Below are 19688 nucleotides of genomic sequence, written 5' to 3' on the forward strand. Positions count from 1 at the left end.
TTTGCAACCCTTAGGTAGAAAAATGAAAGCATTATGTCACAAACAACTCTTTCTGCATGTACACACCAGGGGATTGAGTGACCAATCAATATAGGGTAACAACCTGTTACTGCCCAATCAGGGATAGACACAGGGTGTTCTTTAAAACTCTGTATAAAGAGATGTGGGAATCAACCTATACCTTCTTTGGCTCCAGGAAAAGTGTATCCTGTGTCTTTCTTTAATGAGCTCAACAGTGACAGTATTCTTTTAAGTCCTTCCTTAATTTTGTTACTTAAAATTCTAAAATGTATATAGATGTATAAAATGTATATAGTCTATAAGTCTAAAATGTATATAGTCTTATAGACTCATGCTCAATTTTTTCCCCTTTCTTCATGCCCACACAATCTCACCACACAACCTCTGAACTTCCCTACCTCATGTTTGTCTCTCTTGTTCTTGTTTCACTTAAGCCTGTGCATCTCCTGTCCTGAAAAGTGTTCTAAATAGAAGGCATTCAGAGAAAACCAAGAATCATTTTTGTTTCAAAACAATACCTTAACTTAACACTTTATTAACCTTTGTATAAATGATCAATATTGAAACTAGCCATTGAAGTTGATAACTTTTCAGGACAGTTACAAAAATATAGTTGTTTGTTCAAAATAAATGACCACCTCAGAACAGAAACCTTACGATGAGATCTGCAGTTACTCGCAGGTATAAATTACTTTCTGTTGGGTACTGCAAATGATAATTAGATGCCAAAGAGAATTTTGAGGTCAGCCAGCGTGAGCTTAGTGAAGGTCTCTCCTTTGCCTGACAGAACCTGCTGGGCAAGACCTTTCTTCCTCTTCTGGAGTTGCAGGATCTTTTCTTCTACTGTTCCTTCACAGACAAACCTAAAAAAAAAAAATTAAAAAGGACAAAACAAATCCACACCATCTCAAGTGCTATGAAAAAATGTCAGTGTTATATAAACACTTCCCCAGTACATTTCAAATATTCATCTTTCTTAGAAATTAATAATTAGGCAATTATGTGACTGACAAAATACTTTTCCTCCTATTTTGTCTCAAACTGAGACAACCTCTGAATAGAAAACAACTATCTTCATACCCAACCATGATAGCATTTCAAATATAAGTCTGATGCACTTCAGATCTCAACTTTGGTCATCTGAAGTAACAGCAATTCTGTGACAAAATCCTGTAATTATTGCATGATACCTGATGGCACCTATTATACAAAAAACATTGTACCCAAAAGAACATTTTAGATTCCAGTCTTTGAATGTGCTTGTGCTGTGCATTTACAATAACTTATTTAATCTTTCAGTACTTAGTCACAGATGCTATTTCTAAAAGTCAACTGTGCCACTTATTAGAAATGCTTTATGTGTTTTTTATTAGTGATACTACAAAGGTTCAGGCTTAGGGATCACAGTGAAAACATCTCCACTCAATTAAGAGAAATGTTTTGGTGCCCAAACTGTTCTCAGGAATGAACAGGACATTCCCAATAATCCACAGGCTGAAAAACAAGAAACCCCTGCTAGCTGTCAGGACAGCAACATGCGTGCAAGTGCCACACAGAACACATGAAAGCATTTCTATCTCACTGCCCAAATCTCAATTCCACTGTCAGACCTTGTGTCTAGCTCTAAGTAGAGAAAACAAGGTCTCGTCTCACTGACTAAAGCCAGACAGTATATAAGCAGCAGCTCCTCCTTCTGCTAAGTAAAATGCTGACCTGTGTATCACAACATCCTTCTTCTGCCCCACACGGTAAATACGGTCACATGCCTGGTCCTCCAGAGCAGGATTCCTACAAGGTAATTAAAAAAAAGAAAAGAAAAAAAAATAAAAAAGAAAAGTTGCCTCATTTTCCTGCCCCCAGGGAATCCTGTTTTCTTCCTCTGTAGAACTGAAACTGCTCCCAGGCTACCTTAGGTTTACCAGCTTGATGGCCAGCCTTCACCCTGACTGTATTTCCCTTTGCCCTGGGAAAGCCAACTGCATGACCGAGACCACTGGTCCATGTAGCTGCAAGCCTGGCCAACAGTTGCTACTCAGAGAAAGCTGAGTAGGCGATGAGGAAAGAGAGTGAAGCAAAAAGGCAAACCCCAGTGAAAAGGCCATAACTTAGGAATATTTACATAATAGGTGGGTCCATCTGATAAAGTTACAGGGAATACTTGTTGGTGTAACCTCCATATTGTAGAAGCATCTCCTTAATGCTACTACTCAGCAGCTGGTTTTCTATGAGGCACATTAGTTTGCTTTTTAAGTTCTCATGAGTAACGTTTAGTTTAAAAAACCTGTGATTGTGACTTTGATGAGACAGCACAAATATCAGGAGCTTGCACACACTCTTCTCATATGTAAAACCCAAAGGTAGTCTACCTGTGCCCAGTTACTGACTATGCTCAACACCATTGATTTGTTTCAAGCCAAACTGCCTGTAGGCATTACTACACCATTTCTATTACTGCAAGAAATTAAGCCCGGGACTGCCAAGTCCCTGGCAGCATTTTGTGATACAGAGCTGCATACCTGGATTGCTGTTATATTCCTCTATTTTTTTCTTGCCCCTACAGTACTGTATTTCAGGGCAGTGAGCACTGGATTGACAAATCAGTATCTTAGATGAAGGCCACAGTAAAAACACTTTTCCCCAACTAACCACTAACCCCAACTATAAGCTAAACACCTCCCTCCTAACCCAGTTACATCAAACATTACATCCAGTGACAAAGCAAGCAGCATGCTCTACATATCCTCTCCAAGATGGAATTTGTATTTCTCTTTACCAGTGCATGTCAAGGAGAAAGAGATGGTTTCCTCCAGTCAAGTTCAGGCCAACGCCTCCAGCCAGCAATGAGACCAACATTACCTTCAAAGGCCAAAAGAGCATTAAGGAACCCATTATCAGTCACAGAGTCAGACATCACAACTGCTCATAGCAGGGCTAGGGACTGCTTCCCTGCCCTGAATGTATACCTGAGGCCCTTTGGGATTGTTATTGAACTCTTCCACCACATCCATCCTCTGTTTGGGATTGACAGAGCCATCCACTGTGGCGTACTTCAGCCCCAGGTGCTGCAGGTGCACAGCTACAACTTTGAGCATGCTCGTCCACTGAGAGACAACCACGCTGGAGAGAGAAGAGGGAGTTCACAACCTGTACAGGTACACAACCTGTACAGCACTCTGTACTGGAACTGTTTGGTCATTGCAGTGTCTCACCCAAGGGGCCACAACAAATCAGGCACCCTTCCCCACTGCAAACTGGAGCCAAGCCTCTTCCCAGTTCAGAAATAGAGGTGTAGTGGTAGAACTTGCTGTGGAAGACTAATACCCAATCAACTTAATTTATATGAATTCTATAACTTTCACCTCTGTTTTTGGATTTTACATTTTCACCTCCCAACCACGAATTTGAGTCACAACACAGCTTTTTCTGAAAAAATCACAAAAATCAATATCAACACCAAATTTAGATTCACTATAGCCTCTCACTCCGCAGTTTCTTGGACTAAACAGTTTGTGAGGCAGTAATTTGTTTAATAGTTTCTTGAAAGGGAACAAAAGCAATGTTAGTGCTCCCATTCTTATGAAGGGAATGCTTTTTGGAAAAGATTGAAAAAAGCTTTCTATAGGTCCTCTGATCAGTGCTTTCCTTTATCTCTAACAGGCTCAGTTTTAATCTCTGCTTTAGTCCACCGCTTCTTTTGGGTTGTAGGATGGGCAAATACTTCTCATCATAACAAAATTATTCCCAATCCTCTTTCTGGAGAATAGTCTTCCTGAGCCCCAAGGCCCGAGACACATGCCCTTATGTTTACACTTATCTGTATCTTAAACTCCCCTCTTTTGTCGTAGATTTTTTTTCTTCAAGACTTATGTTCAACTACTGCAGTACTGTCACCATTTTATTATACCATTAGTTTTGTATTCAGTTATTTTAAGCTATTTCTGCTGTTGTCAAGAAACAGTGTGCTTCTCTCAATCATTATGACTAAAGAAAAGGACATGGTTGCTAACCTTTTATGAGGCTCTGGGTGACTCTGAATAGCTTTCAATTCGGTCAAGAGCTGAGCTACCTGCAGGAAAAAAAAATCCAAAACATTAGTCTGCTTGCTCTCATAATCTAGCTCATGCTTGGATATTCTTTATTAAAAGTAGAAAGTGATCAAAATAGCTTTTCAACTGAAATTTCTTCTGTGCTTAGAGTTTGAAGAGATTTTAATAGTCATTGGTAAGAACATTCTCCCCACAGAAAACGGGGCCCGGAAATCAAATCATACAAGCCTGTCTTACAGATTCCAACCTTCCTGTGGGAACTTACTGCAACCTCTCCTTTTGCTGCCATCCCTTTTTTCTAGCTCATCACAAGTACCATGATCTCACATGCAAGCTCTTCTGAGCTTTGGGAATCCAGTGCTCAAGATTTTCACTTACAGTTTTTCAGCAGTCACATTCTCACAGCTTTACTAAAAGTACCCCTCAACGTGTGAGAAGCTGGAGCTTCCCAGAAGGGGCTCAGCAGGCTATCAACCTACTCATCTGATTTCATCTCAATTGGGAACTTAGCCTGATCTGCAATTACCATTTAAGAGACAAAGTGCTGAAATCCAAGCTTCTCAAGGAAGGTAAGAATACCACAACCAGAATACCTTGGTGCTCTCCCTGGTGATGTCAAAGATATCTGTTTGAAAAGCTGTGCCATTGAGGTAGACTGTTGACTTGGAATCAGGAGTCTGGAGCTCAGACAGTGTCAAAGCACCAAGCTGTTCCTCAATGGAGAGTGCAAGGCCTTCACTGTTCAAGTTAACTTGATCCAGAGCCTGTGGGAAGAAAGCAAAATAATAAGGGATCACAGTCCAGCCTGAGATCAAATTCAGCACTGATCCAGTCAGCACAGTATCTGCTGAGGACACTGGGTTTGAAGGATGCTATGCAATATGAAGACAATAATTAAGAAACACTACTGGATCAAACAGTTCCTTTGGACCTTTATTCTGCCCCAAATGGGGCAGCTTATGGAAAGCATGTGAGCTTAGCCATTTCCTGTGGTCCAGTCTCCTCAGACTCCCCCCCACCTCAGCATTTAACAACTGCAGGATTACAGATGTTAGCACATAAATTCCTGCCTGTTCCCCTAATAGCTGAACTTTCTCTACAGCTGATATATATATATATATATATATATATATAGTTCAGAGCGAAGAACTCCTGAACTCCTGAAAGATTAGTCTGCTTCATGCAGGGCAACCTCAAAGCATTGACAGAGCTCTCCAACACAAAAGCCCCTGAAAAAGGCTACACTTGTGCACTTTTCAAGACTAGGTTAAGATTAAGACTTGTTTACCATTAAAATTCTAGTCCCCTTTTTGTCTGAATAAAGGTACTTCCAAAGACACAGCTGCCCATATAAGACATGCTGGGTTACTCTTCAGTAGGTAAGCCCATCAAAAACATCTTGGGCTTCAAAATACAGAGTCCTAAAATTGACTCTGTCCTAAAATACTCTCATAGCTAAGAGAAACAAAGGTCTGTTAACTTGCATAAACACTTTAAAAAAACCACCACCACCATCCCCCCCAACCCCAACAATGCAATTACCTCTTTCAGTAAGGAGAGGTGGCAGCAGCACTGACGGAGTCTCAAGAGCATGGACAAGACATGGACAGTACTTGAGATCCGGGAGGCACTTTGTGAGCCTGCTAGAAATTCCTTTTGACTGACTCCAAACTCTTGTGCAACTGCCAAGAAAGGAAGACAAAACATCAAGAGCTCTTGGAAGCATTTCTGAGCACTGCCCATCCACCTCCAGGAAAAGGTTCACAAAGAGGAGCCAAAAATGAACAGGCAAGCAAATACCTGATTTAACACAGGAACTCATCAACCCCCAATTTAAGTAAAAAAAGGGAAAAAAAGACAACAACATAAGAGTATGATATACCATACACTAATGCTGACATATGTTATCTGAGCAACTAGACCTTTATTTCAAAGGAAATTTTAGGCTCAGAAGGGTTAAGACATTTTCCCAGAGCCACAACAACAAGAACACATTTAGAATACTAAGGTGTAAGTCTTTGTAACATGAGGGGAGCATTTTCTGAATAATTTCTAAGTCCTGACCCCAGGTCTGAGCTGTGCACTGAAGAGCCACTTCTGAAAATATTTTCAGGGGAGGGCATGCTCAAACCTTTCTCAAAGGGGTTACCACCATCTCTGTCTTCATTTTTCTGCTCTTGTCTCTTTAGGTACAACTGTAGTGTTGACCTGTAAAAAAAAGACAAAGACACTAGAATTCTCAGCAAGAAAAAAGGCAAGAGGGAGCTGAGCTTAGCAAGCTGATGATGCATTAAGGTAAGGAAGATTTCATTAATCATTCAGTCACAAAAATGATCACAAAAAAACCCCAAATCTTGTTTAACCTAAGTATGATCAAAACCAAAGATGCATTTTGGAAATCACAAGAGAAAGCAAGTCTGCTTATTGAGTATGAGAACACTTTTAAATCTATATTTAAAAGGAAGGAAAAATCTTTACAGTGAGACTGCTGAAAAGGCCTAGGAGAACACAAAGTGATGCTGGCTTGCATTACAGCTATATGGAGAGGCCAGCATAATTTCTAACTGCACAAGAATCACAGAGCAAAGATGATAATTCTCTCATTTACAGGTGCTCACACATCATCATTTAAGAACTACTTGTTGCAATCCCAAGTCTTTGGAGTCTTGACATCAGTGAGATTAAGTGCAAGGCTAGAATACAAAGCTCATATGAGGCATGAATATATGGGATAAAAGAAATAAATCAGTTTTGCCTGCTACCTGAACAAGCAGTGTATTTTCAAACACACTAGACAGATAAATCAGAAAGGAAAAAAAATTAACAGAAATTTATCCAAAAGCTCTCCTCATCTGAAGTCAATTTCTCCTCTGACTCCTATATCAATAGGAAACAAACCCACAAAACACCATATGTCTACCCACATTCATACCTGGATCTTGCAAAAAGCACATTGTACACAGATTGCTCCTCTGCTGTAAGTTTTAACTGATGCAACTGTGTCCTACGCTGGGGCAGAGATACCTGAAGTGAAAATTCACAGGATCAGATGTATGTAGTGCAGAAGTCTTAGAGAGAATCACAAACAGCAGCAATCCAAGATTTAACATAACACTCGAAGTCTCAGAAGATAGCTGTTTGTTCACTAAAGCCATATGTATTAATGCAGTTATGACAAAACAGACACTCACAGAACTCCAAGGAGCATGGTTAACACAATAAAATCTTTATTCCAACTCATCCAATAACAAGTTCATACTATGTATGAACAGCTCAACAACTACCACTAAGGGATTAATTTTTGTGTTGCTAAAGTATCTTATTTTCCCATTCAAAATCAGACAGTACACCAAAACTATACATTTTAAAGGCTTAAGACATACCTATGACTAATATTCCATTCAACAGACAGTTTGTAAAAAGCAATGCAGAAAGCCAGTGCTCCAGCACACACCAGGTCCATTTGACAATCTAGGCTAGTCCAGTGATCTAGACTAACTTTCCACTAAGTGGCCATCTATGTGCAATTACTTGGCATATTTTTGTCTGTATGTGATTTATAACTGAAAAGTTTCATTATTTTCTTTAATTTTGCTTTCTAGGTAAGCAACCAAATCATCCCACAGACATTTCTTCTCTTGCTCAAGAGGCTGCAGCAGACAGACCCATTAACAAATTTATGCACGTAAATAACTAACTGTCTGCTGCAAGGAAAACTGATGGTAGAGTTTTGGAGGGTAAAGTTCTTACCAGGGGCTTGCCAGCTGAATCCAGCTGGTCCTTAGTTCTCTGCAGTAAGAGGCTCCTGGTTAAGAGGCTTAGCCTCTCCCCTCCCTTCCTTGTGTTGTTATCTACCTGGTACTTCCAAACTTTGTAGTCATCAAAAGGAGAGCAACGTAGAAACCTGTGACAGGAAGGAAAGAGACTTCATACAAAGGGAAGAAGAGTTCTTCACTTACTCTGGAGCAACGAGAACCAAATTTCTTGCTATTCCTTGCTGCCAAAACAAACCATTTCCAAATGCCATAACTGCATGACCAAGGAGCAGTAATTAATTTCCAGTGTAATGCTGGTGATAACTTGTTTGCTTAGATGTCCTACCATCACTAATACTCTAAATACCTGTTTCTGATTCTGTACCCATCACTTCCTCTTAGTCCATTATGTTTCAAGCATCACCAGCAAACAAAGGACATCCAGATGCAGAGGCACTTGCCAAAAAGCATATTCATCTGTTATTTCAAAATAGCAAACTTCTCACTTGACAGTTAATTTCAATTATCCAAAATTAATTTCAAATGCAAGTTCTCTATGGTTCTCCAACACCATTTGTAACCTTTTCCCCCTCAGCAATGAGGAGCACCTGTTTATCATTGTTTAGAGAACCCAAAGTTTTCACCCTTTCCTTCAATGCCCTTGTAGCACAACACTCCAAGAAGGTCCTCCCAGGATGCCCTGGTAAAAACAGGGATTAACTCTGTTCATTAAAAACCTCTGTTCATTAAAATTGGTTTGGTTCATACTCATCCTGAAGACAAAGGAGATCCAAGGTAATTTCCCCTTTGTTCTCCATGGAGGCAAAAAAGCTACATGCAACAGCAGACACATGGTCAGCCTTTTGCAACACCTCAACCACAGCCTTTGCAATCCATTAATATAACTAATCCTACTACCTAATGGTGCTAACTATTAATATAACTAATCCCACTACTTCACATATCTTAGAGACATCTCAAACTTAGAAAGAACTTCAGCACTTCATCAGAGAAGAATTACTAAGACTGGATCCCTGTCCATGTGGTCACGTGCAGCCAGCTCACCTCAGGAGAGAGTACATGTCCAGCAAGTTGTTCTGTATTGGCGTCCCAGTAACAGCCCATCTGGCACTGGCTCTCAATTTGCACACAGCTATAGAGGTTTGAACCCGTGGATTTTTGATATTGTGAGCTTCATCCAATATAATCCGAGCCCAAGCTACCCTGAGCAAAGGGGAACAGGGAGATGATCCGCTCTGAAAGAAAAAGCAGACTACAATCTGAAGCAAAACCTAGGTTCTCTAAGGAGGCACAAGCAAACACATTTTTCCAGCATGAAGTATTTTTGTGATGTTAGTCAGCGGCAGTTTGTGCTCTTACTGTCATGTAAGAAATTGTCTCAAAAAATAATCTCTTTAAAGCTTCCATGTTTAAAGTTTATAAGCCAAAAACTAACTTATTTGCCTGATCTCAATAGCAATTTCTAGTATTTTGTTAGTTTTCTTGCTTTTAACATTTTATCTTATAATGCTGTTGCTTCAAGAGTTGTTTCATATCAGTAAAATTTTGCTATGCTGAGATGAAGGACCATATATAATTATTCTGATCTCTCAAAATTTTATAGATGCCACCTAGAAATTTCAGAAAATTCCAAGTCCTGTTTTCTTCAAGAGCTACATCTAGAGCTGGGCAGAGAGGTAAAAGACAGCAAGGGACTTCCTCTACACTGTGTAGTCAATTTCAGTCAGCAATCACATCATTATTTTCATAGCCCAGCCAGCACACTGCTGTTTCTTCAAGGCAGCATGGAAGCTGTCTCAGTTCAGACTGACCCAGAGCCTGAGGTTTCTGGTAGTTTGGGGTGACATTAGTGCTTCAAGCAACAAAGAACATCAAACAGAAGATTCTACTACTCCTTCATCTCAAAAGGAGAATGAGATTCACCATTACATTCCTAAAATTACTTCTTAAGACATTTCAACTGTCTGTATTCAATGTAGCATATTCCATAATTCTACAGACCATATATGCTGTGAATATATCTGTTCTTGCTCCACTTCACAGCACTTTCTCTCATCACTTTGCTCTTACAAAAATAATCAACATGGGCTTATGAAAAAAAATAAATCAAGCTGCTGCTCACTGTAGCACATGTAAGTGAGCTACTTGAAACAATAACAGTTTGTAACACCTCAGAACAAAACTTTAAGGCAATTCCCTATTGATATTATGGCTTCTCACCCCCACATCATGGTCCTGAGCAGGGACTTCCCCCTCCTCTTTGGCTGTGGGAACCTCCTTGGACAGAAGGCTGTAGGTTGTGACAACAACATCATATCTAGAAAGCCTGAATGAAAACAAAGTAGTAATCAGGAACAAGAACCAATAAGGAATTTTTTTGCAAGAGAGACCATTATAAATAAAGTTGGCTTTCATGGGTGGGGTTATGAATTGTTAATGATGGAATTTTACTCTGAATTGTTAATTAATGTAATAGATTGTTATACCTAATTTATGTAATAAGTTATGAAGTACTAAGTTATGGAGTTAAATGTGCTGTAATATGAGTGTGTGCCCACTAGAGGGGGGTGGTGAAGTCTGGGTGAGGGAATCTTCTAGAAAGTTACCTCATGAGATGATAACATTAATATGGACTATGATTGTAAGACTAGCCAGCCAATGAGGCCTCAGAATTCCAGAATTACTGGCCAGGAATGCACCATCTTATGGACCAACCAGCAACCAAGAGAAGGACCAATCAACTAGTGGATCAAAAACGCACCAATCCTGCACCTTTAAGAGACTTTAAAACCCCCAGGTGCTGGGCTCTGGAGGTCTTTCCTCAGAGCCAGTTTCCCTGGAAATGTCTGTGTATTACAATTACAGTTACTAAGTTGTTGATACAAGTCTCTGGCTTATCCAGGGGCTTTGCTTCCAGTTGTTTGGTTTTGCAATAAACAGGCTTAACTTTTTTTATGCAACAAGCCTCCTCTTCATTTGTTTTTTTTAAGAAATTTATTTATTTTAAGCCTGTCCACAACAGAGACTAAATGCATGCTGAAGAATGCATTTAAGAAAAACACAGTGCTACAGGAGCTGAAACTCTGAGTTTTACAGAAAACTGAGCTTCATTGCAGTTAAACAGGAAAAATGCACTGTCCCCATTTTAAGGATACTGGAAGTAGACACATCAAGCTCAAGATGACAGTAAAAAGCCCATTGACCAGAATGCACACCACATGCCATGAGCTCTACTTAGAGCCTGGCACCCAGGAATACTGCTCAGTTTGGCCTGAAGAGGTCTAGAAAATACAGTGAATTATACATACCGCTGATAAAAAATACACCTACCAAGCACAAGCATGGAAGAAACTGCCATTGACAATCTTTGCAAGCAAGAGATATTTTGGAGAATATACACCGGTTTTTTTTGCTATCAGAAGCAACAACAGCCTCCACCAGAACCACTGAGCATGGGCACAGGCTGTAAATGTTTTACTAAATACACCTTGACAGCAAACATCAGCCTGACTTTCTGGACCTTCCACATTTCAATACTTCCCATTCTCCCACCCATCATTCTATATCCACTTTTCATTTCAATATTGATAAACACAGTCTCTTGCTACATAGTATTTTGCTTTTCTTGGTCATATTTATGGTTTAGCACTTACACCTCTGCATGCTTATCTCTATTTGCCCCGTGGTACAGACAGACCCTCAGTTTGCCAAAGACCACGCGTGTCTCAATCTCTTTCTTCCAGTGATGGATCAAGGATGCAGGACAAATAACTAAAGTGCCATGAGAAGGGATAACAGTGAAGTCTAAAAGAAAATATTGCAGACAGGTTTCAATGTCTTCACATAAGACTACAATAAAGACAGAATCTTTGGAAATTTACAGTTGAGAAGAGTGTCCAACCAATTCCATAAGGATACAGACAGTACAAACTGTAGACACAGAAGCAATACTCTTTAAAAAAGCACTAACATGCCCAGTGTCTGTGGACAAGATAAAAGTCATCTTTGGAGGAGAGCTGGAAAGAAAAAAGATCAGTTACAGAGAGGTGAGCAGTAACTATTTCAAGTCCCTATGAAAACTATGCATATGTTTAAACAACTGTGAAATCTTTTGCAAACACAGCATATCACCCTCTACAACTTCCTGAAAGGTAGTCAGGTGGGGGTTAGTCTCTTTCTCCAAGCAGCAACTGATAGAATGAGAGGTCAGTGTCAAGCTGCATCAAGGGAAATATAAGTTAGATATTAGGAAAAAGTTTTTCACACAAAGAGTGATAAAGTACTAGAATGGTTTGCCCAGGGAGGTGGTGGAGTCACCATCCCTGGCTGTATTTAAAAAAAGACTGAATGTGGCACTCGGTGCCATGATTTAGTTGAGGTGTCAGGGAACAGGCTGGACTCGATGATCTTGAATGTCTCTTCCAACATTGTGATTCTGTGATATGCTGGCTTTAAGTATTTCAGGAAAAGAGTAAAAAAAAAAAAAATCTCTAAACAATATAAAGTAATGAGTTGGAAAATCCTACACATCCAATGGGAGACAAAAATTACCCTGAACAGAGAAAGGCCATGCAAGAAGGCACAGTACAATTTAGCCAAATGAAAGTTTCCTGCAGAAGGAAAGTGAGCACAGATACAGTGTGTTGCTCTACAGCCCCTTAACCTGTAATGCTTTAGGCATTTCAGATGGCACTTATCATAATGTACGTGCTGTAGGATGGAAAAACTTCTGTACCATTTTTGGATAGCCATATTTCTAATGTCTCCTTTCTTTTCTCTGTCTTCAGCTGCTTCTGGGCCAGAATGAGAGCAATCATGGTTAGAGTCTTCCCCAAGCCCATGTCATCTGCTGCAAAAAGATGCACATAAGTTATCACCTGCAGAAATGAGCCCCCTTGGATCTACACTGAGTTAAATACTACAACAGAAAGTGTCCTAGGGAACCCAGAAAACCAAAAATACCCAGATGAAAATGTCAGGGTACAATTTAGTAATTGGTTAATACCTGTACTTGGTAATAGGGCACAGAAAACAAACTCTTTGGACATGTCTACAAAATAACCAGTTATTGGCCTCCAAGTAAGTTACATGCAAAACTTTGTTGCCATAGATCTGCCCCACAAAATCCACTTTGACATTCAGTTGCTCACCCAGAATTCCTCCACACGGCCTCTGACTCTCTCTCCAGAGGAGCCATGCGAGCGCCTGTTTCTGGTGCTGCAGCAGTGGGACCTGAGGGGGTGAGTGAGACAGAGGATTTGAAGGAAACACCTGGCAAAATTTAGACACTTCTCCTTCCTGTACCAATTGCAATGTTCAACTGTTTTACTACAATCCTACTAAAAGGAGTTTACCTACCTGATCTTTTTCCTCATGGGCTAGGATACCCAAGGTAAGCAACTTCTGTAGACAGGAGGTAAGCAGTATCATAGATGAGTCTTCCTAATGTTTCCTGCACTAACCAGCCTAATGCCTCAGAGAGCAGATAAAAATGGTTTGTTCAGCTGGAAAATCCATCCCAGACTGCCTTGCTTACAACAGCTACCACTGTCAAGGAAAGGGATTGAGAACACTACCCCTTTTCTCACCAAGTCTAAGACCCCCTACAGACTCTTAAAACAGGAAGAGGGACTACATACTACCATCAAAGGACATTCAGTGGCCTTCCACGACTGAAAAGAGCCCAAGACAATGTGACAAGTGACACAACATATATGCAGCTACACACCATCCTGTAGAGGCACATGCCTTTGTTCCAATACTTTGTATATAACCTCAACTAGATCAGAACTACTCTGGAGGCCATCACATTCCATGAACGCAATCACCTGCAAACCTTTTTTGAAAGATTATTTCTTATAGTTCACCAGGAAGAATGAAAAATGAAGTTCTCAGCCTGTTCCTCACACCTCTGTTCTGCCAGTCATGTACAAACAACATGGATGGAACGTAATTAGAGTATCTCCTTCCAGCAGGATACAAAGTATGTCAAAGTGGGAAGGAAGGAATGCTCTAGGGTACCACTCAGAGGTTGTGATTCATTCATCAGCATGACAGCGTCCATCCTTGCCAACCCACCTTCAGCCCAGAGGGATCTTCAGCTGCTGTCTCCTCTGTAGGACAGAATTCTAGAGATTTGTGAAGATGGTTAATAGCCTCAAATGTGGCACTGTGTACAGCCTTGATTTGGTCTTCCGTCATTCTTCCCCCATACAGATTCTGCACACCAACACTCACTGCAAAGATACAGTACCAGAGATGTGTTTACAAAGCTAACTTTCTCAAACAGATCTTTCACCCCAGAGATTGACTTCAGTGGCTACACATGCCTGAGGGACAGTATGTAGCAACAAAACAGGCTTAGTGCTCCCACATGTATCCACAAGTTGCAGGATTATTTCAAAAATCTTACTTAACAGGGTTCTCTGTAATAGCAAAGTCTTTCTATACTTACTTCCAAAACTTTGGCCACTGGAACCAAAAGTAGCAGCAGCTGAGAGGTGACTCTCTGAGCCTGCAGAGGCCTTTGCTGTAGGATCCTGAAGCAGGAGAGGTGCTATCAACTTCGTACCACCTGGCCTGCCAACTGGGTTAGATAAAGACTCTTCACAGCAGCTGCTGCTTGTGCTATCCTGCCCTTAAGGAGAAAGGAATAACAGTCTGAAAAGGTTGCACAGTGAATCTCAGAGCCTTGCTCTACAGCCCAGAGAAGAGCCTTCATTTTGCCCAACAGTTTGCTTGCAAAATACTATGAAGTGGTGACACCAGTTTAATAGCAGATTACCACATCATCTGAGCCACTGCAACTACGAACATGTGCTCTTGGCCTGCTGCTGTGACAGGCAATGTATCCAGCTGCAGCCTCAGTATGTGGTTTACAGCAACATAGTGAACTCTGCAGCTCTGATCCGAGTAGTGCAGACAAGGTCAGTTTTGCACCCTGTTCCCAGATGATTTATTAATATTGAAGCCATCTCTCTTGACAATATTTTGGACACAAAAACTATTGAAACATCCAAGAACAAATGGGCCAAGAGAGCTCATGAGCTTTTCTCTCTCAGGAATGGCACAGTGGAAGCTGCTCAATTTTAATCTGGTAACTGGAATATTCAGTGACAACAACATGCATGAACAGCACAGTTCCATAATGCAACAGAGGGAGTGAACACTTCATTGGCATGTTCTCATAGGGATACCTGCCTCAGTCATGTAGCCAAAGCTGGAAACCTAGATCCTAAGGGTGGGAGAAAATTCCCTTGGGAAACCACTACATTACAGAGGAAACATTTGAGTTGTTCCATTCATCTGCTCGCAGACACGTACTTTGCAATTAACAAGTTTCCTCTTCAGTAAATCTCAACAGACAAACGTTTTAGAGACCACAGGCCATATATAAGTATATGCTATGCTTCCTCCAAATTAACAACTATTTTAAGACAAACTGTTTTGTAAACTTCTGGAGAGAAAAAAAAAAATTAGCCCTTACCTTTTTCACTATTATCTGCTGTTGAAATGTGAAGAGCACTGAGTGCAGCTTCCAAATCCTGCACTTGCTTTAATAAGCGCTCCCCTTTATCTGGCAGCATCTGAACGTTCACTGTAGCCAATGTACTCTGCAAAAAAAGAAAGAAATCAAAACCTGAGTGTGGTCACCAACTGTGCCGACATAGAACAATCAGGTCAGAAGTCTAAAAAGAACTAATCCTATCCCATTTTAATTTGCATTTTGATACTGTTCTGTAGTCTCCAAAAGCTTTCAAGTGCCATTTAGTGCAATTAAACAGTCTTTTAGCAGAAGATAAACTAACCATTAGTGTTCTTTAGAAAACTAAGCATTAGCGTTTCATTAGAAAATATGGAAGAACACAGGGATTCATCCTTTTTATGAAACAAGCAGTCAGGTGAGTCAGACAACCTTAACATCTCTCAAAACATCCACATTTAACCTACTTGCACCTTTCTTTCTATGCTTGCACAAACAACAGTTCTGACTTTATTTCAAGGTTCTGTTCTGAACTCTAGACAAACAGGGGGGTTCATAATGAAAACTGTATAACACAGTGATGGGCAATTATTGAAAAAAAAAAAAGCAAACAGGCAGGTAGTTTATTTCACCCCAGTGTAAGCTTTCATAGCTAGATCACTCCTACTGCACAAGGCCAAGAGACAGCCATGTTATTTACAAAGGTTAAACTGGCAGTGCACTATTCCATTTTATGCAAATTATTTTCAGGGTAAAAGAGAAGACACAACCTCAGGTGGGTCAAAACTGAGCATCCCCAAAGGCAAAAGACTGTACTACCTTAGAAGTAATCGGTTTGTATCTGCTTATTACAATCAGTCTGTACAAAGGCTGAAGTCCCTTCCATGCCACATCTTCCTACACCCCATTTTGAATTTCTGCTGTGAGGAGACATATTCTGATGCCTGTCACAAGTAATGGAAGTCACCTTGAAAATAGAACAATAAAACCCCCAAATAATAGGTGCAATAAAGGACCTTTTTCTGTTTCAGCTGGAGTAGAAGATGGTTATGAAGCACTTTAGGGTCCTGGGGTCCTTCCACGTGATGTGATGCTGCTGTTCCTGGCAAAGGTGTCCCCTGCACACTCTTTCCTGATTTTCCTGAAGGAATCTCAACTGATTTCTCAGGTTTACTTTCACGTGATGAAGAACAAACAAATTGTTCTTCATCACTATCACTGGCAGAGGCTTCACCAGGAGGCTGTGGCAGCCCTGGCCCGTGTTGTGCCTTCGGCAGCTCTGCCTCTGCCCCTCCCCTTAGGGCAGCACACTGTGATGCTGACTGTGCTCCCACTGGGGAAGGGCCATCTTCCTTAGACACTGGTGTCATTTCGCCATTCTTCTGACCAGTGCAATCTCTCTCTCTTGTGTCTTTATTCCTACAACTTCTTAAGCTTTTTTCTCCAAGCTGCTCCTCTCCTAGAGGCTGGGTTCTTGTACTTTGCTTTCCAAGACTTAGTGGGAAGAGTTTTGATCTTGTGCCTGGCTCCTTGTCCACACAATCAGAAGGCTTCTTGGATTCCCTGCCACTGCCACCATATTTCTCTTCCTCTGAAAGTGTATTTTTCCCTTTCCTGGTCTCAGAAAGGCAAAGTTTAGATTCAGACACTGTAGTCTCCTGAAGTTCTGGGTCACACTGACTTCCTGTGGATGATTTATTTTTATTTTTGAGCTCTTCCAGAGGTACTGTCTCTATGGAGGAATCAGAGGTCAATTTCTTTTCTCTATGTGACCCCAGCACACTCTCATCCTCTGCTTTAGCTCCTTTTGCTTTAATTTCCTCTCCATTTCTTTGCTTCATTTGTTTCCAGGATGATGGTGCACAATTCTTATCTAGCACTTTGAATGGATTTCTTTGGCTAGTGGGATTGAAGAAAGGTACTGTTCTGGGCTGGGATTCCAAGGGTTTTGACACTTCGGTAGCTTTTGGATCCTGCAATATGTACATGGCAGTAAATGCTAATGTACAAATTATTAAAGCCTGTTAATAACACACACAACCTCATCACTTCAAGCAAGACTTCATTCTCTACCATCATCTTTCCTATCATTTTAACAGAATCAGGATAACATTTCATAAGAAATCCAAAACAAAAGCTGGTTTTCAACTTTTTTTTGCCATTCCCATTGTTTTTGGGATCAAGTCCCAATAGTACAATCTCTAGAAAAAAAAGACAGCCAGGAATCAAATCCAAGCTTCTTCTAAGACTGAAGAATAGTGAGTACTTCACACAATTTAGAAGAAAGAGAAATCTCATCTAGAGGACAGCAGGCCTGATACACTTCTTGACTGGAAAATATAAAATCTCCCACTAAGTAGTTTCAGAGGTGATCATGGTATATGGAATGAAAAGCCATGCCGGAGTAAGGCGATACTATAATACAAACAAAACACTCTTACCTGCCATGGGAGGCTTCCACACCATTTCTTCCCATTCAACTTACTCTTAAGGCACCGGTAAAACAACCTACCAATGATTAAAACAAGGTTTCAATCCCAGGAGCCAATGAAGAATCTCTAAGCATTATTTTAAAAGTACTTTGCACCAAAAACCATCACAGACAAGTTCTACAAACCTGTATTTTACATTCAGACCTTTGCATAACAAAAGACCGTGAACACTGGCAACAGAGCTTTTTACACGCGTAGTGTTCTCTGAATAAAGATTCCTAGGGTTTGGGGTTTTTCTAAATTTTAGCAATAGAAGAGTAACTGCTCAGGCAAAAATACTGTCTATGTTTAGAGCCTTAGAAGCATCTTATGATTTCAAAGTGCAAGGAAACAACTCTTCTTTTAGTTACACTTCACAGGCTACCTCATCTTTACAACAACTCATTTTTAAACTAGCAGCCAACCAGGATTGCTGCAAGTACTTTATCAGAACTAATATTGGGGAATTTGACGCTGAGTTTGGATGAATCCAACCACAGAGCCATGTTCAATTCCGTTAAAAACAAACATTATCTGAAGACCCAGGTTTATACTATTGGATGTAACTGCTAATAAAACTGGCAAACATTTGGAAACAGGGTAAGTGAAGGCCTTAGGGCTCAATGACTCTGTTCAATTTTAAAAGGAAATTGCAAGTTCTCTCTGGTTCTCCAACACCATTTGTTTCAACATGTGCAATAAACCCCTATTTTCACTTTGAATGATTGGTAGTTCAACTCTCTCATTTGTTAATAAATAATAAAGAGAGCTAAGACCTCCTGATCCTAAGAACAACAATCTTTAAGAGGCAGCATCCCACAAAGAAAGTCATCAAAGATGCCATAAAAATGAGATACTCTAAAAGGAGGGGGCCCTCCTTTCCCCACAGAACACAGGTACAGCTTAGGTGGATGTTAAATCCTCATTACAGAAAAACTACTTAATCACAGGATTCAAGTTTTTCTGACGTAAAACTGTAAAAACTAAACGACCATTAGTCAGAATCAGTTTGAGAACATTAGTTTAAGCACTGAACATAGGATAACGAAGGAAAAAGGAACATAGGTTTTACCCGTTTGAAGGCAGACATTCAGTTTTTTAAAAATTTGAGGAACTTACTGGTATTCATCTCTGTCCGGCTGCTGAACCAGGACTTGCAGCTCCACCATGCACCCCTCATGGATCAAGCAGTGAGAAGCAGGAACCCTGAAGGGAGGAAAGGAGAAGAGGAAGAATACAGACAAGACGAACTGCCCGGGAAACTGCCACCGCAAAGCAATCACTTGCGACAAAAAAAAAAAAAAAAAAAAAAAAAAAAAAAAAAAAGGCTACGTAAGAAAATAAGTTTGCGACTGCTGACACAGCAGTGAACTTCCCTCAGGACAGCCAAGTGTGTCCCCTGTCCCATCGACCCCCACCTGCCGCCCCTACCGGGCACCTACGGCGCTGGGAGGACGAAGCCGCAGGCAGCGGGGCCCTGCGTCCCGCACACGTAGAAGCTCTTCCCTTTGTTGGGGCCATCACGGACGCCCGTTTTCAGGAAGCAAAGGGACCCTGCAGAGCGAAGAGCGGAACTAGTCAGGCCGAGTCCCCCACACACCACCCCTCATGGAGACGCCAGGGCCGCCCCTCACCGTGCTCGGAGCACAGCACGGCCTCCATGGCCGGGCGGCACGGCCGCGCCCGCCCTTCGAACCGGCCAATGCCGCCGCGCCGCTGCTCCCACCAATCAGCGCGGGGCAGGGACGGGGCAGCCAATCGCCGCTGTGCGGTGCTCCCCTCGCGCCAAGCCCTCGCGCCCCCGAGGGTGGGAACAGGCGGGGGGAAGATGTAAGGGGGCGTGATCTTGTGGGGGTGCCCTCACGGGGGCGGCCTCACGGGGGTGGCCTCT

General features: G+C 41.2%; 1 protein-coding gene across 1 annotated transcript; it reads right to left on the reverse strand.

Annotated features, from left to right (window-relative positions):
* Positions 1 to 519: 519 nt before the first annotated feature.
* TTF2 (transcription termination factor 2) lies at positions 520 to 19579 on the reverse strand. The gene is made up of 23 exons (XM_038152091.1): positions 19432 to 19579; positions 19240 to 19351; positions 18917 to 19003; positions 17768 to 17834; positions 16343 to 17299; positions 15330 to 15456; positions 14298 to 14480; positions 13922 to 14079; positions 12994 to 13075; positions 12579 to 12692; positions 11497 to 11647; positions 10064 to 10169; positions 8888 to 9078; positions 7818 to 7971; positions 7000 to 7091; positions 6199 to 6275; positions 5610 to 5749; positions 4661 to 4831; positions 4029 to 4087; positions 2985 to 3138; positions 2795 to 2877; positions 1735 to 1809; positions 520 to 884 (listed from the first exon to the last, which is right to left on the reverse strand). The coding sequence occupies exons 1-23, from the start codon at positions 19457 to 19459 to the stop codon at positions 740 to 742; spliced, it is 3513 nt and encodes a 1170-aa protein (XP_038008019.1). The 5' UTR covers positions 19460 to 19579; the 3' UTR covers positions 520 to 739.
* Positions 19580 to 19688: the final 109 nt, after the last annotated feature.

This window comes from Motacilla alba, chromosome 1 (assembly GCF_015832195.1).
Source record: "Motacilla alba alba isolate MOTALB_02 chromosome 1, Motacilla_alba_V1.0_pri, whole genome shotgun sequence".
NCBI classification, from domain to species: Eukaryota; Metazoa; Chordata; class Aves; order Passeriformes; family Motacillidae; genus Motacilla; species Motacilla alba.

Excerpts from the sequence above, each read along its gene's own strand:
- TTF2 (XM_038152091.1), bottom strand. The coding sequence starts at position 19,459 with ATGGAGGCCGTGCTGTGCTCCGAGCACG. Across the intron at positions 19,004-19,239 it reads GGCTTCGTCCTCCCAGCGCC|GGTTCCTGCTTCTCACTGCT; the intron begins GTAGGTGCCCGG and ends TCCTCCCTTCAG. Across the intron at positions 12,693-12,993 it reads GCCGTGTGGAGGAATTCTGG|CAGATGACATGGGCTTGGGG; the intron begins GTGAGCAACTGA and ends ATCTTTTTGCAG.